This window comes from Ctenocephalides felis, unplaced genomic scaffold, assembly GCF_003426905.1.
Source record: "Ctenocephalides felis isolate EL2017-DRISC unplaced genomic scaffold, ASM342690v1 CF-g0.4_SCAFFOLD_00845, whole genome shotgun sequence".
In the NCBI taxonomy this organism is placed as follows: domain Eukaryota; kingdom Metazoa; phylum Arthropoda; class Insecta; order Siphonaptera; family Pulicidae; genus Ctenocephalides; species Ctenocephalides felis.
In genome coordinates, this window is record NW_020536999.1 from 43,323,146 (window position 1) to 43,349,860 (window position 26,715).

At 26.9% G+C, this 26,715-nt stretch overlaps 1 protein-coding gene across 1 annotated transcript in view; it reads right to left on the reverse strand.

Annotated features, from left to right (window-relative positions):
- LOC113383639 (guanylate cyclase 32E) overlaps positions 1 to 26,698 on the reverse strand; it is a 44,712-nt gene extending 18,014 nt beyond the window's left edge. Inside the window, exons 1-13 of the mRNA XM_026621893.1 lie at positions 26,653 to 26,698; positions 19,514 to 19,695; positions 16,974 to 17,110; positions 15,405 to 15,516; positions 6,815 to 6,997; positions 4,961 to 5,078; positions 4,601 to 4,750; positions 3,732 to 3,840; positions 3,027 to 3,111; positions 2,058 to 2,210; positions 1,443 to 1,625; positions 1,039 to 1,217; positions 62 to 173 (exon numbers count right to left, since the gene is read on the reverse strand). Coding sequence (XP_026477678.1) covers positions 62 to 173; positions 1,039 to 1,217; positions 1,443 to 1,625; positions 2,058 to 2,210; positions 3,027 to 3,111; positions 3,732 to 3,840; positions 4,601 to 4,750; positions 4,961 to 5,078; positions 6,815 to 6,997; positions 15,405 to 15,516; positions 16,974 to 17,110; positions 19,514 to 19,695; positions 26,653 to 26,698 — 1,749 coding nt within the window. The remainder of the gene's footprint in view (positions 1 to 61; positions 174 to 1,038; positions 1,218 to 1,442; positions 1,626 to 2,057; positions 2,211 to 3,026; positions 3,112 to 3,731; positions 3,841 to 4,600; positions 4,751 to 4,960; positions 5,079 to 6,814; positions 6,998 to 15,404; positions 15,517 to 16,973; positions 17,111 to 19,513; positions 19,696 to 26,652) is intronic.
- Between the last annotated feature and the right edge of the window lie 17 nt (positions 26,699 to 26,715).

Genomic DNA, 26,715 nt, shown 5'->3' on the forward strand with positions numbered 1-26,715 from the left:
TAAAATTATTGATTATTATTTATATTATATGAAATATCATTGCATAACAGTTACCAATTACCAAGCTTTTATTTCTTATTGTAGTTTCCACACTCTCTGTAGGAATCACTGTTACATCTTTCATATCGATCTTCCAGAGAAGGCAGGCTAGCTTATGTTCATATCGGTAATGCCTTTTAAATAGTTATAAACAATTGTAAATACTATTATAATCCAAGAAAACGAGAGATAAAATTATAAAAAAATAATATATTGTTACAAATTCGATCACTACATTAAAATTTGTTGAATTGATTTTCGTAATTTCAGAACATTTTCTATTTACTTAAATCATATATTTTATTATAACAAAGCGCATGATATAAACAATATCAAAATAATTTACAAAAAAAAATTTCTGAAATAAAAGTATATATATATAAATATTTAAATATTGAAACGTGTGTGTTAAATGTTAAATGTGGAGTTAATAATCACATATTTAACTAGCAAACCGGGCAAACTCCGTTTCACCACCAGATGGTTTCATTATAAGTAACATTTTGTTTGGTGATTAAAAGATGAAGAAAAAAATTGCCTGCTGTTGAAATTGAATAAAAATTCATACAATGCACGTGATTGATTTGATGGTTTCCAATTGAAATGTTAGGAAACGAATAACTACTTTTTTACTTTTTTTGCACAATCGCACAGTGAACACAATGCTGGTTTGTAACATGCAATTAACTGAGCAGAGAACAATGAGTAGCTGTCAAACAAATGAGTAGCAGTTAAACAGTAAATATCAGTTTGTAGTATATGCTAAGTATCAGAGATGACGCTGTGCGTGAAAAAAGAAAAAGTGTTTTCCGCTGTTCTGTTGAAATCTTTCTTCAATCTTTTTGCTATAAACCTTACGGAGTCCGAGACCTTTCCAACGAATGCAAAATCGTCGAAATCGGTTTGTGCGTTCTGGAGTAATATCGTCAGGAAGGAAAACCCGAAAATATCTATTTCTTGAATTTAATAAAAGTTAAATTTTATTTTATTTTCACTTACTTAAGTAGGAAGATTCCAGCCAAAAGAATAGCTCCTGCAATAAATGCTCCAACTGTGGCCAATCTAGGGTCTGCCCTAAAACCACATCGTTCACCAGTAAAACCGCATGGGGGTTCTGCTAACGGTACGGAACCTCCAAGCCATTGTATCGGCTTATTTTCATCTAAATAGTAAAATTCCTAAAAAATGGATATTTAAAAACATATAAATCTTATTTATTCAGTGAATCATCGATGGATGCGCCTATTATCTGTCAAATGAACAATTTGGTTGGGCATAATTGGAAAATAAAACTAATTATAACTAAATTAACTGCTATATACTATATACGACTAAAACTAGATTTTTTGGACATTTATCTACGATTAAATCGTATAAAAGGTGGATGATGTCGTATCACTTACAGGAATATCACAATCATCCTCATTCCCTTTGCAACTTTTTCGCAGAGATTCATTTTTTAAATTATATCGAAAACATCCCACAGGCTGCATGCTCATTTTTATGTGGTCTTTCATCTGTTTATCGTGCATTAGAGCGACTAATGTAAAGTTGCCTTCGGCGTCGCCGTTTTTATCTATAAATACCTGCAAGTACACATATTTCAATTATTTAGGCGTAAAATATTATGGTAATTTAATAATATAATGCATCGATGTAAAATGCTAAAATATAATAAAATTTATTTTTCAGAAGTTTTGATATTTTGGCTTCTCATGTGAAAAGATAACATTTATATTTTATTCTGTCTTGATTAATTTGAATTAAAATCAGTTTTTATTATTTCAAGAAGCAGATGAAATCGGATAAATTATTACAAAATTGCACAAAAAAGCTATTCTTATCATATAAGCTAGAAAAGTTTCTTCTTATTTATTTCCACCTATTACATTCTGAGCATCAGCAACTCTTTGGTCGAATTTAAAAAATGTCTGAATCGAATGCAAATCCATTGATTGGTCGTCCGGGTATGATGGTGAAAAGGTCTATCTAATAAGATTTTAAAATTCTTTACTTACATCAAATCCTTGTATCGAAGTATAAGATCGATTTAAAATTCTTTCCAAAACAGCAGTGCCATTTTTAGGGTCGCGATTTTCTCGGAGAAGTTCGGTAAGGGCTCTGGCATAAATGATAACCGCGTCGTATAAATAGGCAGCTTGAATAGGCACCTGCATTTAATATCTTTAAATAACATTTGTTACAAACAAATTACAAAATAGAGAAAACGTAAAAACTTAAAAACCTAATTTTAATTATATTTCTCTATCTTTAATCCAATATAATTATGATTAGATATTAAAAACTACAATAATGTAGTTGTATATATAATTTACTAAAATAAAACTATTTTATGAGTAAAGACTGAGTATAATAGCAGTTTCTTTATGCGTTACTTGATTTTGTCTTTTGCTGTCCAAAGATAATATGGAGGTATTTTTATTATCTTAAACTAATGTAAACAATATTGAAAGTTACTAGTACAAATATAAAAAATAATATATACAACTACAACTATATTCAACTAAAAAATAAAAAAAAACAATCAATTTATTTTTTTAATAATAATTTAACAAAATTAAATTCAATTTAATTAACTTATCATCATTATCGAGTATATTGAGTACTTTTTACCAAAATTAAACGTATGAGTAAGAAATACCAAAAACTTATAAAAAATCATATCACATTAATATAATAAACTGTATTGTCTGTATCCGATGTGTTAAATTAGCATAATTTCCAATATTTTAAAGACTTTAAATAAGTATTTTTTTACTAATTTACGATCCGATGTTTTATGAAGATAAATATTAACATACTATAATTGCAGAGTATTTAAACACCCGTATTAATACCGCCGAAAAATCAGGCGACTTACCGGTATTTCGGAATACATAGAATTGTCCTATATTCTGATTGCCATTGAAAATAAAATTAAAAAATAATTGTCTTTTATTTGTGGAAATTTCATGCATTTCACTTACTGATATGCTACCGAATATTTTTTCATGATACGGAACACAAAATGGTGGATTTATCGATAGTTTCTTGATTTTTTGGCAAACCTCGCTGTAAAGGAGAAGATATACACATTTTAATATCTATCTCAATATTTTCATATATTACTAAGCATCATAAGATACAAAAATTAATCAACTTGTACATCATATATTTCTATTTCAGTTTTCACTCATTAGAGTTTAATTTCATAAATGACCATAAGAAATATAAGAATGCCTGCATATCAAATAACAAATTCATCAAGGCATTAGCTAATTACTTCCATAGTACGTTTAACAAGGTCGATTCTCAATGATTCACGAGTGCCTATATTGCGATCGACACATGCCTTAAATTTGTTTTGATAAGTGTTGACCAAAATATTTGGTTTGCTTTGACCATGAACATGCAAAATTAAATTCTGTAATATTTTTTATATTAACAAACCCGTAGTACTACATATTTATGGTATACAATTTGTGGTACTATATCTTATAGAATCACATATCGAACCAATTTTAACTTTAGGTTCGTAAATTTTTTTGTTAAAAATATATATTAAAATTTTGAATGCTTATTATTTTATTATTTTTTATGCTAAATTACTGATTCATAATCATGTAATAAATTATTTATCCCCTTTATTAAAAATGACAACTATCATATTAATTAATTATAAATTAACTTACTGAAATTTTGGATTTCTTGGATGCGATGGCGTTAATTTTAATACTGATCTAAATCCTTTAACATCAGTTGGCGAGAGATGTTTGTTTTGCAAGTAAGGGTCTAAGTAATCTAAAAGATAAATAAGAATTAATTTGTGTTGCATGATATTAAAATTTATATATTAACTTATTGGTATTGGTATTTTGCCTTGAGGCAAGTTACATGAAATTCCTGAAATGTGTTCCCAACTGATATCTTTCGAACAGTTTTTGATTTTTTAAAATCGATTCGGTAGTGGACGAAAAATGTAACACTTTTTCCAAATTTCAAAGGCAGAGAAACGATAACCCTTATCGAGATTCATCAAATGGCTTTTAAATTTCTGAAATCGGTTCAGGCGTTTTTGAGCAAACGTCGATGAAAGGTCTAATTTTGACAAATGCCAAAAAAACAATACTAATTTTTGCAAACTTTGATGAATTTTTAAAGCCAAACGAGTTGCCGTAGGGCCGTAATACTTTAATGTGATCTAGAAGACTATGGTAATTACCGTCAGAAAAATAATAATAAAATTTATTGAAATTTTTTTTTAACACTTTATTACAAGAAAACGGCCTGGCCTTTACATACTTTTACCAAATTTGGTCTCATTCGATTCAAAATGGCTTGAAACGTCAAGAAAACATAAAATTAGCGTATCGTATTTTTTGATAAAAATATAAACTTCTCTTTCGGGGAGTTAATAATGCAAAATGTAAAGGATTTTGTTGCAAAATGTTTAAATTTATATTTTTATGAATATATTATATGTGAGTTAATTTGACTAAATAAGACAATTAGGCGCAAAAATTTTAAATAGTAAATTCATTGTAATGTATTACTATATTACCTCTTTGCATGAATGTTTCTTTATGTCGTGGATCATAGATTTCATTATCGACAGATATGACAACATACTCTCCATTATCCAACAAATGTTTTGCTTGCAAACATCGAACAAAATCCACTAAAGCTATGTGTTCACCAAGAAAAACATACACTAAAAAATATTTAAAAAAATTAAAAATATCAAAAATATATGTAATAAATTATTAGTATTCTTATTTTAATACAGAACAAATACTTAGATTTTTTATTTCAATCAATTATATGCCAATATGTTTGTCTATCAATCTACAATTTAATTTAAAATTTCTCAATTGAAAGTGTATTTGATAAACTTCTGATGATTTGTTATTCCATAAAATACCTCTAGTACTTCTATAAGTCTCCTTCACAATATTTTCCATCTGATGTATATGTTGGGGTATATAATCGGTATATTCTTTGGTTGCTGCGATTGTAATGTCATTGTACATGCAAATATCCTGAAAAGTATTTTTCTGTGACAATGAATAATTTAATTGAAATGTAGCATAAAATAGAAAGAATAATCAATACATTGAATTTCATACTGAATATAATTTTTTTTTGAGATCACAATAATTAATTTAAATACTATGATATTATTGAAAATATTAACTAAAGTTTTGTACGTATTTCTTTTTACTGAATGTGCATAAAATCAGGTTGTTACATAGTTCATTTGAGATAATGAGTCAATTAACTACCCAATATAATTGATGATAATCAACTCTTTTTTTGATAGAAATGTTCGAATATAAGTTTAAGTAATTGTATGGAAACTTGATGTCTGGATAAAAAAAATATTCGTATCGATCTAATTTTTTTAAATATAATTTAAAAAAAAAACTTATAAAAATATAAAATTATAGACAGTAATTGATAAAACTTAAATTAATTCAAAGCAATAAAATAATTGTTATATTCAATCATAGCATGAGTAGACTAGTATTAGTAACAATAAATAGACAATGCTAACTAATACAAAGAGATGATAAAAGTTTTTTCGAATTAATAGGCAACTTCGATGAACGCCTGGATTTTAAAAACGATTTTTGCAATCCATGTTAATGCATTAACACTTCTAAACATTTTTTTATTTACTAAAGAAAGACGTGAAAATTACAATGATATAAATATTAATTTCTATTATTCTTTTGTCGTTGATCTAATATAAATATGGTTAGGGATTGAAATTCACAAGAAATCAATAAACAATTATTTCAAAATTATTTGATATTTGAAGTAATTGAATTCATTTATATTCTTGGGCAAATTTTATTTGTTTATGTGAAACGCAAGAACTACAACGATATAAATTTCAATATTCTATTATATACTATCATCGTTGTTTCAAAATAATTATGATTTAGAGTCTATAAAACAATAATAAACTAGCGGGGCTCGTGGCATCGTGCCTTAAGGCAAATTGCTGGATCTTCCCTTTTTTATTTTGAAATAATTTGGAAGTTCTGAACTTTTTTTCAAAGCAATCGTTCTGCAACTGCATAGAGACGAAATATGGAAGCGTCGCCGTCTAACGGATAAACATTGGTACGGAACCCATAATGAACAAAATTTATACTAATTGTTAAAATCTCTATAAAATCTCTAATAATTCGATGTGCATATGTCTATTTTTAACCGCCAAATGGCATTTTTTTACTTTTTTCACCAGATCTCCGAAACCGCTAGACTTTTTTAATCAATTCTTCATCTTGTGAATGTGAAAATGTTTTTTTGAATTATTCAAATCGGACGCTCCGTTCTCTTAAAAACTGAGTTACCGTTGCCCCGTATCTTCAAAACGGCTAGACCTGCTTGTGCCAAAAACTAATCAGCACATCTCCTTATCAACAGCAATCGAATGTTTTTTGAATAATTGAAATCGATTGAACCGTGTTCCGGAAATCGTCTAAAATTTGTATCCGCGCACTAATACACACACATACACACACACATACACACACATCACACACACACATACATGCATTTTTTTAAGGTATGCCAAAATGTTCAGAAACTTTTGAAACGTAGAGATTATTAAAGAATTATCATCAATTCCTAATGGTTTCTAATCTGTTAAAAAAATGACAATTTTAAATATATTACCTTGATTTAGAACAATTATAATATAAACTTTGCAATTTTTTTTGTCATGCATAATTGCCTTGAATTAAATAAAATTCTATTTTCTGACCTTGATGGCATCCTTGAGTTCACTGCCCCAAGCCGGCCTCGAGCCCGCCACAACGACAATACGGGTCCATTGGAAAGCCAACAAAAGCGAAACTACACTTTTCGAAACTTTTGATGAAGGCGGAAGAGTGCGAGCGAAACTTTGATAAACCTTCTTGTTGGACACTTCCGTGTCAGAGCACTTCTGTAATTTAGGTCAAAGTGTTAATTTTTAGCAGTACCGATTTATTTCGCGGTGTAAACAAACTTTGTGAATACTGTGGTGTGCGAATGTTTAATTTCGTTATAACTTTAGCGTTAACGTGCTGTTTTGAAAAAGTTTTTAATTGCATTCCGGATTTTGATGTTGATTTTGGTAATTTTCCTTACTGATTTTTCTGTTTAATATATTTGTGTAAAATTATATTTGTTTCATCACAATCTTACTCAACACATATATTCATATAAAACAAATTAGGTAAGAAAGAAATTAGTAAGTAAAAATAAGTATATATATATATATATATATATATATATATATCATTCCGTTTATTTATTGTCTTATTGTTATAAATAGTTAAAGAAAACAGACAATTTAAAACTATGCTTGCGGACCACATTAATACAACAAAACACAATATAGACTTTTCTAACCCGACTGTACTACAATTCGAACAAAATTTAATTAAACAAAGAATTATAGAAGGATCTTTTTTAACTTTTTATAACAATAAGATAATAGATAAACGGAATGAACTTAACACGCTGTGCGACACAAATATCTTTTATTAAGATAGCATTTCCAAATTTCTCACAAACAATAAAAAGGTCGCGCAAAGGATTTGCAATTCGTTCCACACATGTGTAGAATCTTGGTAAAAATATTTTAAAAAGTCTTCTTTATTATATCTTTAACCAGTCTACGAACATCACACATATTACACACTATCTGTTTGTGATTCTTTTAAATTAGTATTTTGTGAAAATATTGTTTAATTACAAGTTTAATGTTTATATTGCATAGTATAGTGCATTACCATACCCTGATACCATGGATTATTAAAATCTTTCAATTAAACACTAAGCTTAACTAATTGTGAGTACTATTTACACTTTTTAATATTTCTTTTCACTCCAATTCAATTGTTTTAGTTTTTAATTTTATTTTTAGTTTTCACTGAATGAAGGCTAGCATTATAACCAAAACGCATGAACGTAAAATATATTTTTGAAAGAAATTCATGTTTTTATTGATGTTATGCCCGATTACTAGACTATTGTTAATACATATGTCAACATCAAATTCAGAATCATACAATATATATATTTATATAAATATATGCTCTTCTAAGGGACTGCATCAAATAAAAGGAAAATATTTATATACTCGTATGTTAATATTTAATTAGGTATTTAAATTCGGTATTTAACAACAAAAAATTTTATGACATCATCAGACATTTTACTAAAATTATGAAATAAATTTAATATATTAATTTCATTTAGTAAATCAAATAAACAAAATTTAGGGCAAACATAGGTTATATATTTTACGTTTTGAAGTTAACAAACATTTAACTTCCGTCTATTATAATTTTTATTTCAAACATTGAGTATTCGAAACCAATTAATTTAAAAACAAAGAAGGCAAATTTGTTTACACACTGATCTTGTTGTGAAACATCTCGTAAAAATAATAAAAAGCACATTTTATATGTATTATAAGAAAACAAAATATTAATCAATGCGAGAAAATAAATAATCCCGAAACGTGCTTAGAATGAATTCGTATTCTTTATGAGGACTGTGAGGAGGAAGATACTGAAATTAAATATATTTAGAAATAGCACTAGATACTTACAAGTTTTATTTTTAATTATGTGTAAATAACAAATCTAAAAATATGTGTTAATTAATTACATTTATAGATCAAGAACTGATATGATGTAAGGTAAAAAATAATATATACTATCTGATTTATTATTAGAAAACTTTATTTAATATTTTATTTGTACCAAATTAATAACAGTTTCTAATAATAATAATTGTATAAATAAATTGGAACTATATTTTTATGAATTATAAAATAAAATTTAATATGATTAAAATATTAAATATCATTTCAACATTGATTATAGTAATAAAAAAACTCTAATATGGATCATTACACGATGAAGTTTATCAAAAGATACTTATTGTGAGAAGTACAATTGAAAACTAATAAAGCAAACGATAAAACAAAAAATGATGACATAGATAAAAAGTTTTAAAAAATTGCACGAAAATTTTGCTCTTGAAATTTGGCAATATTATCTTAATATTTGAAAATTGCATTCAAGCAGCATAACGATTTAAAAAATATATTGCGAATAAAATACTAAATTATCATAAATCAAAATAATTAACTTTGTATTATATTATTTCATATAAAATAGAATTAGAAATCTAAGAATTGAATATTTTAACAACTTAATTAATAATTGATCAATCATACAAAATGATATTGCTGAAAACCAAGTATATTTTGGATTAGGTATGAAACTCTAAAAAATGAGTGTTGTGCATAAATTAATCTATATTAAAAAGGATATTACTTTATGTCACGTTTTGGAGATTTTGAAGTTAAATCCTGCAAATCAAAATAAGAGCAAAACAAACAAAATGAAATATATTATTGCATTGATTAGAGCTGTACGTGATATATTGAAGAAATAATAGCAATGGAAACATTGTTTTGCATATATATGATGTATATTTTAATTAAAAGATATATAATATATCGTGATATAAAAATCTAAGCTGTTTTAGCTATGGAAAATATGAAAATCAATTTTGATTATTTGATCAATCTAAGACCTTATAAAAATATCCAAATATAGTTGCAAGCCTACACCGTAATCATGTATTCACATTCATTTCAATAAATTTGTGGAAAATGTTTGTAAACAAAGAAGAAATAAAATTATATCAATAAGTCACTGTGCTCAGAAATACTATTACATGCTTTCTTTAATATTTTATAAGTAAACTAGAAGATAATAAGTCAAATAGCACATCTGGCGATCTTACATATCGAATTTAATATATGAAAGTGGGACATTATATTGTTTTTTATGTTCTACTTGATTGTAAAAAACTGATCATATATACAGTAATATAATTTTATTCTTATACTACACGTACATTATTTGTCAATAAAAATTTTAATATGCTTTTTCTAATCGAAGCTAAATGTATATATTTTTCACGTGAATATATAATTTCCTACAGATATATTGTTCAGGAAAAAAAATGGCTTGGTATAAAAATCAGAATGCAATATACTAAAAAAATTTGTATCAACATTGAATTTATTAAGAAAATCTTTGATTAGACACATCTAAATAAATTTAATAAAATAAATTTATTTTAATTAATAAAGTAAAATCTAAATAAAAAAACTCGAATTTTGTATGAGAAAAAATAAACTAAAGATGATAAAAAAGTTTAGAGTTTAGAGAATCATAGCACATACAATTGTTACATTATCCTTTTAAATGTCCTTTATGCACATAATTTTTTAATTTATTATTTTATATCTATTATTGAATATATTATTAAAAAAGTTTCTTATATATATATATAAAAGTACGAAGTACGTGTCGGTTCGATTAACTCATCTGTTGATAATTTGATATATGGAGTTTGAGATCATCAAAGCCAACGATATAATTTGAAATAAAATACCACCTGATGAGCTTCGTCACATTAATCTAAATACGATACATGATAAATGTATAAAACTAATTAACTTTTCCTCAATCTCTATATGCATTCATATACATGAACGACCCTGGAAACTGAAATTTTCATTTTCATGTTGGACATTATTCATTCACGTAGAAAATAAGAGCCATGAAAATGATTTCATAGCTTTAATAAAAGTTTGAAATTCAATTTATAAGTATTTGATGAATTTGTTTTAAAAAGTATATACTATTCATATAATAAATTGGTTAGTGACTTAATATTCGAAAATATGTGGAATTTTTTAATAAAATTATCCAATCTTAAAAAACCTAATCATTATACAAACATGTATGAATTGATAAGTAAATTTGTCATTTTCTGTGTGAGAAATAATTATCTTATCATTATCGGTTCATAGTACACGATATATTTGTTATTGTATCATGTAGTTTTAAATATACCTAAAAATTTGTAAATAAATTACGAATATTTCAAAAATTAAGGTAACAAAGATATAAACAATAGGATTAAATGCGATCTAACAAAGAGTATAAAAAGGCGAATAAAGATTTCTAAATCTTAATAAAAGAAAATAATAATTAACTAGTGGTGTGTATGGCATCGTGCCTTGAGGCAAATTGCTGGAATTTCCCGTGCCGTAACGAAATGATCGAGGAAATTTAAATGTTTTCATATAGATTATTATAAATAAATACTGTAACATTGTATAATATTTATAAGAATTGTATAAACTGAATTGCAGAGTTGAAAATATTTGTTTAAAGTATATTAGAAAAAAAATTGAAACAATTTTTTTCCAAAAGCAATTATTTTGTTAAAACAAGCAAAAAGTTTTTTGAATCATTCAAATCGGCTCCGTATCTCCGAAACCGCTGGACCTGCACTTCTCCCCGTCATTACGAATTGAATGTTTTTCCGATCATTCAAATACGATGCTCCAATCTCTCAAAAACTCGATTTCTATTTTTTTCATTCTTTGCTCCGTATCTCCGATACGGCTGGACCTGCTTTTGCCAAAAACTAATCAGCACATCTCCTCATCAATGTTTTTTGTACCATTCAAATCGGTTGATCCGTGCGCCCGAAAACGTGGACAAAATATTGTATCCATACATACATACACACACACATCCATGTTTTCTGAGGTATGCCAAAATGTTGAGAAACCTTCAAAACGTGAAGAAAATTTCAATTTCGATTTTTGGACGATTACAATAACTTACCCTACGGGAAGTTAAAAATATTTTACGATTTGTGTAATTCAAAATTTTTAGTTTTATATCCCATTCTAGATGATTAATTTTAATTTTATACTTATTTGCTTTTATTGTATTCATATAATAAATCAATATACAAAACCAGCATAAATAAAAAAAAAATTATATATAAATCATCTTAGGATCAAAAGTTCAAAATTCATTTGATGCGCTATGAGAATAAGTTACCCATTTTTAGGCACTTATGAGTTTTAATTAATATCATTTAAATAGGTAGAAATATTAATAAAGTTAATTAATAACTATATTAACGGAACTTGATCTTGAAAATTTTGATTATCTTTGGTATATCAATGTTTTTAAATGTTTTTCTCAATGATTCAAAAACATTATTGTTTTTTAAAAAATACTATAAAATTAAATACAACTATAAACCAAATGCAAAAAATGTTTGTGTATATATAATCATCCCTCATAATCAAATGTCCTTAGAAAAGACCTTAGCATATATCCCTAATGACAAAATTATCATGAAATGAATCATATGTCAACACAACACTTAAGATATTATACTCGTATATATATGGAATTATTTGCATGACATACTACATGCGTCTACGGCGTAGCTCTACGGTCTACGCTTATAATTAATGAATGAAATCGTCGGTAAACATATTGTTTACCTGCAGTCTGCATTCTATTGGGAACTTACATTCCTTTATGCAATTATAATATATTGGAATAATCACATTTGAATAATAGATAAACGAGATATCTATTACTTTTGGAATATATTATTTTTATCAATGACTTTTTGTATTCTATGTGAAGTTGCAAAAATTTGTTTATTGACGAGGATACTCGTCATGCAAATAAATTTTTGATCATTGGCTTTTCATATTGTAACTTTTGACAAAAAAATATAAAAATTTGAGGCAATGCCGGAACCAAATAAGGGGTAAGCATTTTTTCTTTAAAACAATATTTTATCTTACAGTCCAATTAGAGCACAACGGTTAACTGGTCGAATTGTGATAGAAAAGCAAAATAATTAAAAAATAAATTCTTATGGGGTAATTAATTTTGTTTCATGTTTAACCATATTTTTTGCATAGAAGAGTATTACGGTTTCAATGAGCACATTTTTTTGTTTTATTGTACATAGCAAACTTTACACACAGTTGATAAATAAATAGTGAATTCAAAAAACCAAATTGTTATCTTCTTCTTGTTTGGATTATTTATAAATTTCTGGTTTATAACCGTCGGATTAATTTTAAACTTCTTATATATTATTCAGATAATAATGCTTTTGAATATAAATTTGACATATCCTTTTAATAAATGCAGAAATAAGTTATTAATAAATATTTTAAGTCGATAATTTAATTTTATTTACTTTAACAATCAATCAATAATCGTATTCTGATTTAAAAGAAACACTTTCCAACGGATTATATAAGAGAAAAAGGTTAATAATGAATATTTTAAGACGCTAATTAAATTTCAATTATTTTGCTAATGGTTCAATAACCTGTTCTTATCCAATCAATCATATTCTATTTTTAAAGGATTATTAGAAGATTTAATTTTAATTTCTTGAACAAATACTACCAATGTTGTGATTAATAATAAATTAATCTGATTTTGATATGATATGTACTTAATTTTTGTGTGCGTGTAACAAGTCAAAATTTTTAATACACTGATTATACCTCTTTTTATTCAAATTTCTTAAATGTTAGTTATTATACCAAGGTTGTATTTAGATCATATTTTATTTTATACATTATTATATCAACATTAAAGTTTTTTTCGAGCAAAAAATCATTTATTTAATTTTGAGCCAATTAGTTATGTCAACAAAGTTAATGAAAAGTACAAAAATAACAAAAAGTGTATACACTACAGACTACTGTGATTCTAATCGAAGAAGTATTGATAAAAGATTTTGTCAAAGCGGTCGTGGATTTTAATTTAACCAAATTTAACCACTTGATGTTTATATCACTTGGTTATACCGTGCAAGCCACAGATTTGATTTACAATCTGTTTAAGTCAATAAAATTTTCAAAGTAAACTTTTTGTCCTAACACGATATAGTACTTATCAAAATGCTCGAAATAGCTTTGCACACTCTTACATTCGTATTTATTGCCTGTTCGTCCCACGCGGCTTTTCGGTCGGTGAAACAGGACTGTGCTTTTGAGAAAAGGCAAAGGAGAGTCCTTTGATTAATTTTAAAGTTTCGTATTTCACTCTTCATTAAATGTGACACTTGTAACATTTTAAATACTGTATCAAAGGGAAAAATACTCGAATTTAAATACTCCGAAAAATGTCGTTACAAAATGTCGTTTTTTTTTTTGTGAAAAAATTTTCGTTTACGTTTTAGCCCGCAATTCTGAATCGATTTTGAACATTCAAAAACTGTTCGAAACACATTAGTTGAGAATCGTGCTGATTAGTTTTTGGTAAAGATCAGCCAGGCCGTTTTCTTGTAATTAAGTGTAAAAATTTGACGAGTTTTATGATTTTTTTGATGGTAGATACCATAGCCTTATAGATCATACAAAAATATTACGGCCCTACGACAAGTCGTTTAATTTAAAAAAAATGTCAAAGTTTGCAAAAATTAGTATCGTGTTTTGGTATTTGTCAAAATTAGACCTTTTAGCGATGATCTGCCGAGCCGTTTCTTTATAATATAAAAAAAATGTTAAACTTTTTGTTCACATTTATACTCATATTATTTCATAATCAGTTGGAAATGATACTGATTAGTTTTAGGTGAAAATCTACCGTTTTCTTGTAATTAACTGTTGAAAAAAAAATTTAAGCCGATGTTTATGGAACTTTTTTGGCGATATATATCATGGTCTTATAGAACTTACTGAAATATTACAAGTAGCTTAATTTTAAAAATTTATCGAAGTTTGAGAAAATGGGTTGTTTTCTCGACGTTTGTTAAAATGAAAATTAGACGATTTACTTGGTATAACGATAAATTACTTGGTCTTAATAAACATACTAAATCATTAAAGTCCTACGGAAACTAGCTCAATTATAAAAATTGTTGATTTTTTAAAATTTGCTTTTAGAAAATACTCCGAGTTAACGTGTTCATTCGTTTTTAATTATGTGTAATAAATGTACTTGGAATACTTGTAATCACTCATAGATTAATTTATTTTTTATTGATTAGGTCGATTATTTACACATATCGGGAAGTTCATGTAACTTGCCTCAAGGCAAAATATCAATACCAACTAGTTAATAATGTCATTCCATCGATAGGTAACAATATTTATAATAGATTTGAAAATGCATTATGGAAAAATCTTTGTCGATATTGCAGCATATTAAGATACAGATAATAGTTCAAACTTGCTAATGTTGTTAGCAAAGGCTATGTTATTGCTTATATCCGTTGCTAAGACCAAATGTTTAAATAAGCACGATTTTTATTGTAAAGATTATTGTTATCAGAAATGTAGAGTCAAAAAACTTTTGCACACTCTATAAAATATTACTATTATAAATATATTCTATTCAATATAGGTTCAGTTATCTTTTCCATTTGATCATGTGATATGTTTAAAAGAAGCTCAACTATATACTGTGACATAAAATAATTGTACTTACATATGACAGTATAGGAATATTCCATGCGGCAGCCACAAGTGCTTCTGTTGAACAAGTGTCATCCAAACCAATAATTGCTAAGGTTCCATTCTCTCGCATTTCTGACATATATCTTTAGAAAAAAATAATCGTTGCATTTGAAAAAATCGTAATCAGAATAAGTTAGTATAAATTTAAAATTTTGATATCTTTCGATATCAATAAAATTGACGTGAACCGGAAGCTTTTAAATTGATTTGTATGGAAAAGAGCATTACAAAATGTACATGTATTTGTACACATATATATCGATGCTATAATATTTCATGAATTTTCATTACTTTCATAAAAAATATAAACATTAATTATAACAAAAATCTTATAAAAAAATCATATATTTATGTCAATATCCATTTTTTTTATTTTATTTTCAATAGCAATCAGAATACATGACAATTCTATAAGCTATTTGGTTTATGTCATTTACTCATTTAATTATTCAACTTTAATAGAGCCGACAAATTCGTTTTTATCTATTTTAAATAGCATATTTCAAGATGTTAAATTCTATTTATGCGAATACAAAATAATCAAAGTAATGTTGTCGTAAGAACGAAATTTTATTAAGTTTTAATTAAAATGTATATTAATTTTATCTTAAACACTTAATTTGTTTACGTTATTCGACTTGGTATAATAATAACTGCGACTGCAATAATATGAATGTGCTCTCTTTTGTACGAGATTTACGAGAATCTACGCCACCGAATTAATAGTATACAACTGCATAATTCAATTCTAAATCTTAATTGTCGGATTTGCGCGATGAATTTATATGTAGAATATATATTTATATATACATATTTTTAAGCTAAAACGTCGGGCGTAACATCAATAAAAATAGTATGAGAGTTTTTTTAAATGTTTATTTTTTTAAAATCCATACGTTTCAGCTAGCATCTTAGCCTTCATTCAGTGGTAACCAAATTAACTATCAAAATTATATATTAATTAAATATTATATTTCGATTAATTTTTATAGTTAATTTGATTACCACTGAATGAAGGCTAAGATGCTAGCCGAAACGTATGGATTTTAAAAAAAGAAACTTTTAAACAAACTCTCATACTATTTTAAAATAAAAATTATATATTAATTAAATATTATATTTCAATTAATTTTTATAGTTAATTTGATTACCACTGAATAAAGGCTAAGATACTAGCCGAAATGTATGGATTTTAAATAAATAAACTTTTAAAAAAACTCTCACACTATATTTATTGACGTTACGCTCGACTTTTTAACTCAAATTTCTCTTTCCATCACTTCAACAATTAATTTAACAATTTAGAAATTTTGAATTAGTCTACAAAAATAAAAAATAAACTAATGATAGTAAACAAATATAAATGTAATAAAAATAGCTAATTGGCCTGATTAATTATAATTTTTACAACATATCGAAGCAGTTTTCAAATACCATTTAAATATGTATTCGATTTATTTTTATACATACAATATGTGTATATCGTTCCTATTAAATTTCAAACTTAATACAATAAAAAACAAATTGATATTTTATATACCTTATGGCCAGTGCAGCTTTTTCACTTCCGGGCTGCGAGCCGATATCTCGCGCCACATAGTGGAGCTTTCGGCCCGGAAGAAGCTCCGGGTCTTCGTTGACTGCCGTCACCGCCAATGGGAATGCGCCAAGCGCCACCTGATAGAAAAAAAGATTTTAACTCAAATAATTGTTATTGGTGTCAACAAATCAATTATTTCAGCAATAGAAAAAACAGCTAGTTACAAAAATTACATGTTTTTCTTGGTTCGAACTGCTGAATGAAAACACGTTTATTGCCGAAACTTGCTGAATAAATTGCTTTCAGTATTTTTTGTAATTGTAAGTTATATAAAAAAATATTTTCAAGGAATATGATCTACAATTATATTACATTAACTAAACCTGGTTAATTTTATTAACTTCCCGTAGGGCAAGTTATAGTAATCGCAAAAAAATCGAAAATGAAAATTTTTATATATCTTTACGTTTCAAAGGTTTCTGAACATTTTGGCATACCTTAGAAAAAATGGATGTATGTGTGTGTGTGTGTGTGTGTGTGTATGTGTGTGTGTATGTGTGTGTGTATGTATGTACGTGTGTGTATGTATGTGCGGATACAAATTTTCGTCGACGATTTCGGGAACACGGATTAACCGATTTGAATAATTGAAAAAAACATTCGATTCGTATTGATAAGGAGACGTGCTGATTAGTTTTTGGCGAAGGCAGGTCTAGCCGTTCCGAAGATACGGGGCCAAAAGTGCCGAAAACGGTAACTCAGTTTTCAAGAGAACAGAGCGTCCGATTTGAATAATTCAAAAAACATTTTACTTGTATTGACAAGATGAAGAATCGATAAAATTTTCATAAAGGTAGGTCTAGCGGTTTCGGAGATATGGAGGAAAGAGTAAAAAAATTAGCCATTTGGCGGTCAAAAATGATCATTAGACATATGCACATCAAATTATCAGATATCTTATAGAGATTTTAACAATAAGTATACATTTTGTTAACATTCCTATGGGTTCCGTACCAATGCTTATACGTTAGATGGCGGCGCGGCACTAGCGCGCTTTGACATTTCGTCTCTATGCAGTTCAAGCAGTACGATTGCATTGAAAAAAAGTTCAGAATTTCCAAAATATGTCAAAATGAAGAAAACATTTTTCTTTTCAAAAAAATTTTTATTACAAAAAACAATTTTTTCTTTCAAAAAAAAATTTTTTTTTTCAGATAATTTTTTTTTTTAATAAATAGTAATTTCTTATCAAATTTATAGTTTTTTAAAAATCCAATTTTTTCGAAGTAATTTTTTTTCATAAATGTTAATAGTTTTTAAAAAATTAATAATTTTTGGTACGGGAAGTTCCAGCAATTTGCCTTAAGGCACGATGCCCTAAATGCCTTAAGACAGAATTCCACTTACAGCTAGTTATCAAATGCATTTTGATTTTTAAACAGACGTAAAATAACGTCAGCAAACATTTTTGGTTAGCATATTTTTGATTATTATATTTACATGTTTTGAATAGTATGAAAACATTTATTTTTAGAAGCGTTTTAGTCTTTTAATTGCCACCTAAGTTTGTTGCTAATCACTTACAGTTTTTTCTCATTTTGCTAGAATGTTATAAATTATAAAATTCTTAGAATTCTAAGAGCAAAAAATGAAGTTAATTATTGGGTTGCGAATTATCATATTATATTAAGGTTTATTATTTAATAATATAATATGATAATTTGCAACGCAATAATGAACTCCATTTTTTTCTCTTAGAATTCTAGGAATTTTATAATTTATAACATTCTAGTAAAATGAGGAAAAACTGTAAGTGATTCGCAGAAAACTTAGGTGGTAGTGAAAGCTTTTAAGACTAAAACTTTGAAATGCGTTTGTTTCAAAATGTAAATGCATTTGATAAAAGCAACCAAGCTTAATAAATGTATTGATATTGCAGATTTTTTTATAATAAACACATTGATATTGCAAGATCTAAGATTCTATATAAAGGTATATATTCTTCACCATAAATATTTTTTAAGAAAAATACAATAAATAAAATTGCTGATTGTAGACTTCGATCATGCAACAAAAGTTGAAGACAGTCGAATTTTTATTGAAAGAAGTATTATAATTATGCCTAGAAATGTTACATCATATATATATATATATATATATATATATATATATATAATATTTAGTTTAGAAATCGAGCGTTACATCAATAAAAAATAGTATGAGAGTTTTCAGAAATTTATTTAAACTTCATACGTTTCAGGTAGCATCTTAGCCTTCATTCATTGGCAAACAATATAGCTATCAAAATTTAAATTAAATGAATAATATGAAATAAATTTCATAGATATAACAAAATACATGAGTATGTGCATAGTGGTATTTTTTAACATCACAAAATGCAAATCATACAAATAAACATGAATAACTTTTAATAAGTTGTCAAAACTATGTATATATGTATATATATATATATATATATATATATGTGTGTGTGTGTGTGTATGCATATTGATATCAATTTTGTTCCTAATTGTATATACCTGTGCTTGGCCATAAGCTCCCAAAAATCCTATAGTCACTACTTCACAATTTTCGTCTTGAGAATAATTGCCTTTCTGTAATGTTTTTGAATCACAAGAGTATTTGTTGAAAGTCAACACTGGTATAAAATTGATACAGATGATCGCCCACTGGTAGAACAATACCAATGTCAAAACATCACCTGAAAACAATAGTTGTTTTCGTTTAAATATTAAGAAAATTTATTATGTAATTTATGATGAACAATGAAAAAGATTAATTGGCTATTCATTTATGATTATATTTTTACTGTCGATTAGATATATGAAAATTCAACAAGGTTTATTGAGTTTTTGACATGATCTAACAATCAAGTTTGATTAAAGTGTCAATTACTTATAATATATAAAGTTCAATAATACGATGCACTTTTAAAGCGTATATTGGAAAAGTTTACTTAAGTTCATCAATAAATAATGACTTTCACAAATATACAGTAATTTAATTTTACTTTAATGGTGTTGAATTTTTTAATAGAGCATTTTAATTAAATCATACTACATCTTCTTGAGTTATTCATGGAAGCGTTCACGTAAATTGCTAAGTACACACGTTTTCACATCACATATAAACTAGAATGGTTGCATAGGGAAATAGTGAGAAAGCTTCTCAAATTTGGAATATTAGATTATTTAATTATTTATAATAATATTAATTTTAACTTATGGTGTGATAACCTTTTGAATTTTTCATTAATTTTCCGTAGGGTAAGTTATATTAATCGCAAAAAAATCGAAAATGAACATTTTTATATCTTTACGTTTCAAAGGTTTTTGAACGCTTTGGCATCCCTTAGAAAAATGGATGTTTGTGAGTATGTGTGTGTGTGTGTGTGAATACAAATTTTCGTCGACGATTTTGGGAACACGGATCAACCGATTTGAATAATTCAAACAACATTCGATTCGTATTGATAAGAAGACGTGCTGATTTTTTTTGGCAAAGGCAGGTCTAGCCGTTCCGAAGATACGGGGCAAAAACTGCCAAAAACGGTAACTCAGTTTGTAACCGAGCGTCCGATTTGAATAATTCAAAGAACATTTTTTTTGTATTGGCAACATGAAGAACTGATTAAATTTTTGGACAGGCAGGTGTAGCGGTTACGGACTCTCAATAAAAATAAGTCAAAAAAATGTCATTTGGCGGTCCAAAATTTTATAGAGATTTTCATGATGTGTACACATTTTGTGTAATTTTTTTAGGGTTCTGTACCAAGATTTTTAATAACGATGCGGAAAGTTCCAGCAATTTGCGTTATGACACAATGCCACTAGTCTTTTGATTTTTTTTTTGCTGTGGGGAATTCTTTAATTTTTAGCCTCTGCAGATGATTATATATATACTGTTTATTTCCAAGAATTTAAATGAGATTATAATAAAAATCATATTTCCAAGAGTTATTTTTGAATATTGTTTTCATATCAATTACTATTGAATATTGGATCTTGACAAAACTAGTGAACATAAGTTTGAAATATTTATAGAATCGAATAAAGTTCAAGTAGAATTTATAGCGCAACAAATATAAGTGTATAAAAATAATATGTTAATATAATTATAGAAATAGTATTATTATAGAAATATTTTTGTTTTGATATTATGCGTGAATGCAAATTCCCACTTAACGAAGAAAATAAACTACAATTATTTATAAGTAATAAATATAAATAAAATTCAAAATCTATAAATCTATACATATACATATGTTATATATGTTATGTATAGTGAACAAAAATGTAATCAGGCGTGGGTTTAATTTTGTATGTATGAGGAAAGAAAAAAATAATTATGATATTCGCAATATTCTGTATGTGATAGAAAGACAAACTTTTATCCTGACATATATAACAATCTGCTACGTTTAATAGTTACAAACGAATGTTTGCCTACGGCAAATATGAGATACTCACACACTATAGCCGGAATATAGTAGGTAAAGCTCTATCTTTGTACATAATAATATGATTTTTTTTATTTTAGAATATTTGTTGAAAACCAATATTAATTATAGATGTTGGTTCTCATGAAAATAATATAAGATAAGAAAAATAATTTCTAAACTTTTAATTGGTACATATATTTATTTTTTAGACTTAAGTGGTTTTCTATATGCTAATCAAGTTAATGGAAATAAAATTATATGAATACTTCTACATATTTTACTATTAAATAAGTTCCTATTTATGAAAATTATTCAAAACTATTATGAATATTAATAAAGTACAAATATATCAAATGATATTAATACGTTCTCAATAAGGTGTGCCTTATGATTTTGAACGCGCAAAGTATGTCCGAAAAATTTTGTTACAATCTAGTTCAACTAATTAATAATATTTATATAAATATATATATTATTATGAAATTTAATTACCCCTTTGAATCCAAATGTATTCCACTATATTTTTAACTTCCCGTAGGGTAAGTTATAGTAATCGCAAAAAAATAGAAAATGAAAATTTTTATATATCTTTACGTTTCAGAGGTTTCTGAATATTTTGGCATACCTTAAAAAAAATGGATGTATGTGTGTGTGTATGTGTGTGTTTTTTTTTGTATAGCGAAGGAAATGCTTTTATGCAACCCAGACCGGTCAATGTGTGTGTATGTGTGTGTGTGCATGTGTGTATGTGTGTTCGGATACAAATTTTTGTCGACGATTTCGGGAACACGGATGAAGCGATTTGGATAATTCAAAAAACATTCGATTCGTATTGATAAGGAGACGTGCTGTTTAGTTTTTGGCAAAGGCAGGTCTAGCCATTCCAAAGATATGGGGCAAAAAGTTCCAAATACGGTAACTCAATTTGTAAGAGAACGGAGCGTCTGATTTGAATAATTCAAAAAACATTTTACTTGTATTAACAAGATGAAGAACTGATCAAATTTTCATGAAGGCAGGTCTAGCGGTTTCGGAAATCTAGTAAAAAAAGTAAAAAAAATGCTATCTGGCGGTCAAAAATGATCATTAGGCATATGAACATCAAATTATCAGATATTTTATAGAGATTTTGTTTACATTCCTATGGGTTCCGTACCAATACTTATCCGTTTGACGACGGCGCGGCACTTACGCGCTTCGATATTCTGTCTCTATATAGTTAAAGCAGTACGATTGCTTTGAAAAAAAGTTCAGAATTTCCAAAATATTTCAAAATACACTTTTCTTCAAAAAGTCTTTTTTTCAAAAAAAAGTAAATTTTTGTCACAAATTTATAGTTTCTCAAAAATCTAATTTTTCAGGGTAAATTTTGTTCAAACATGAAAATCTTTAAAAAAAAATATTTTTGATACGGGAAGTTCCAGCAATTTGACTTAAGGCACGATGCCATGCACCCCACTAGTTTAAAATCTATTTATATAATTCATATATCAAAAATCATTTCAAATACCTAAGTCTCTTTATATGTCTGTATAAGCTTGCTTGTGTATGAGTATAATCTAATAAATCGGTAAGTGAAAATACGTACAAAAAGTTAATGATCTGAAAACCTATAATTCAAGTGTTTTTCAATTCAGAACATATTAGAAACAAGATTGTGTTTTCTTTGCAACTAGACGGGGAATGCCAAAAAATACTTACAAATAATCCTGGCTCAAGATCAATTGAAGCGTATTAAAATACTTAATTGATTCTTTCGGAATAAATTATCATAATTCGTTTGTCTGCCATTAAAAGCAATACTCAAACGCATAAAAATTCTATAATACTTTGCAATACTGTGTTTAGAGGATTTGGAAAGTATATATATACTCTTATTATTCACTCGTTTATTTTTTAAATCTTCAATTTTTTGGATCAATATGCTAAAGCAATTAAACTTAAAACAATAAAAAAATCTACTTTTAAATTATTAATGATTATACGTAATCACATTGTCTTGAACAAAGTATGCAGATATCTAACGAGTTGAAAGTTATGAAAAATTAATGAGTGTTGAAAAAGGATCCGAAAGAGATCAAATGTTTGGTAAATTAAAAAATAATGATCTACTATTCTTTATAAATGACTTGTGTTAACAGTTTTTTAATTAGATTTATTTGAGCATATCTATATCTTATCTCAGTTCAAATGCACCAAAGATTTTTATAAATAAAATATAAATCATTAATTAAAATCAGATATTTATTAAAAACTATTATTAATTTTGCTGCGCTTCTACCGCAAGCAAAAATTCTCTATGATAATTATTTAATTATTAATAAGAAAAATGTAACTTGATGTTATCATAAATTAAATTATCAATCAAAATATTTAGTGTCGTTATTGCAATTATATTAGGATTATCCAAATTGATGTATATTTATCTGATTACCAATTTATATAAATATAAGATTATTAATTGTTTTAATTTTCTAAAACTTCATGTTGCTGTTTTATTTTACTGATGTCAATAAAACTTATTTTTGTTCACGATTTTTTCAAAGTTTATTTTAATTATATCAAAATATTTTTTTTCCTAAAATAATTTATTTCTTGTTTCTAGATGAACTTTAGGTATATAATTGAAAATATCAGAATATCAGAAAATTTTTCATGTGGGCTATGTAACATAGTGTATCAAGGAAACTCAATGTATCAAAAAAAGTTCTTTTCTAATATTTCTGGGAAAACACTATTTTCTATATTATTATACATACATGACTGACAAGGCCCTATATTAAAACTTTTTTTTCCTTCTCCCAAATCTTCTTAGCCTCAAACACATATAACTGATATAGAGATCAACATGTTAAAGTAATGTTTAAAACTTCTATTTCTTTGATTCAAAGAATTTACCAGAAGCTTTGTCGGTTATATATTATTTTTAATTTAATTTTTCAAATTGAATTTATTATTTTTTGTTACAAATGTAACTATCGTAACTGTAAACGTGTTAAAGTTAATTAAAAAATGTTTAAACATCGAAACAGTTTAGTTTAAATTAATTTCTTTTACTGGATTCAAATTAAATTTTTCTTTTGTTTTTAATTATGTATCACACACACACACATATATATATATATATATATAATATTAATAACAATCTACGTACCTCTAGTAATTGAACTTTTTTTAATAAAACTATGCATATAGAAATTGGCTCAAAACGTTGCAAAATTCTCAATTAATCAATCACTACTTTCAATTTCTTTACTTTTAAATATTATTAAAAATACTTAATATCGATAATAAATTTCTAATAAATAGATAAATCATTTGTTATGGTTTATCAACCGATTATACCGTGATTCAGAACAACACTGGTTGCTTTAACGATGATGTACAACCACGTGAATGCAAGGTTACGCCTCCCGTCAACAACCCCTAACAGTAGCGTCGAATTAAATGCGCATAGATAGTAATTCAATAATTAAAATGGGTTAAAATGGGAAAGTAATAGTTTGCTATAACCTAAATTGTTAATTAATCAATTGTAATTATGGGTAGTGGGTGGGTTATGGCTCTATGACCTAACAACTATTGGATAAATATTAGTTTTTAACTTCCCGTAGGGCAAGTTATAGTAATCGCAAAAAAATCGAAAATGAAAATTTTTATATATCTTTACGTTTCAAAACCTCTGAACATTTTGGCATACCTTAGAAAAAATGGATGTATGTGTGTATGTGTGTATGTGTGCGTGTATGTGTGTATATTCGGATACAAATTTTCGTCGATGATTTCGGGAACACGGATGAAGCGATTTGAATAATTCAAAAAACATTTGATTTGTATTGATAAGAAGACGTGCTGATTAGTATGTGGCAAACGCAGGTCTAGCCGTTCCAAAGATATGGGGCAAAAAGTGCCAAAAACGGTAACTCAGTTTTTAAGACAACGGAGCGTCCGATTTAAATAATTCCAAAAACATTTTACTTACATTAACAATATGAACAACTGATCAAATTTCCATAAAGGTACGTCCAGCGGTTTCAGAGATCTAGTGAAAAAAGTAAAAAAAAATACCATTTGGCGGTCAAAAATGATCGTTCGACATATGCACATCAAATTACCAGATATTTTATAGAGATTTTAACAATAAGTATAAATTTTGTTTACTTTCCTATGGTGCCAATGTTTATCCGTTAGACGGTGACGGTGACGCGGCGTTAAAGCAGTACGATTGCTTTGAAAGTTCAGAATTTCCAAAATATTTGAAAATAAATTTTTCTTCAAAAAGTCTTTTTTTCAAATAAAGTATCTTTTATTTATCTCCGTAAATCTTTTCATCGAGCATTTTTAACGGCAATTAAAAGAGTTTACAAATGACACATATCACACGAACAACTATTTCAAATCGTTCAGTGAAACTCCCAACTAATTCATCATTGTAAAAATATGTTTTTTTTGCATTTTTTAGAAGGGTTCTTTTCACCCTATAGGCTGAGCAGAATTGGACGGACAGGAGACATTAGGTCTAATGACTTATTTTCAATTTTGAAAAGATTTTACGGAATATTATTAGCTACATTACGCAATCAATACAAAATATAAAAGTTTTATGAGTACATTTTTAAAAGAGGTGCAATGTATATAAACTTAATCTGGTATTTAGTCAAAAATATTCATCAGCAGAAATGAAATATTTATTTATTCAATTTATCCCTTATAAAATTGCTTTCATAATCCGATTTACTATTTTATTTACGTTTTTTGTTTACACTTTTGCCAGAGTAAAGATCAGCTGTTCCATTTTACTCCACCCAGCTTTTATAAATAAAACTGGTAAATCTATCTTAAAATTAATAATACATTTTATAAAACAATTATCTAACGTATACTTGGAAATTATATTGAAGCCTCGCAAACAGAGCTTGCAACTAAAAAACCTAACAACGAAAGAAAATACTTTTGTTATGGATTTTCAAACATTGCCGTTTATCTTCTGATAGCAACGTCGTAAGAATTAAAAAAATCCCCTTTTTTTCAAACATTGTTGTTGAAAAATTCTTAATTTGACTTGTTTTTAAGATATTGGTCGAAAACCTTTTTAACCAAGGACCTTTAAACCTAGCTTAGTCAGAAATATTCAGCAGCAGAAATGGAATATTTATTTATTCAATTTATCTCTTATTATAAAATTGCTTTCTTAACTAGATTTGCTGTTTTATTTACGTTTCTCCTCAACACATTTGCCAGAGTGAAGGTTCAGCTGGTCCATTTTACTCTACCCAGATT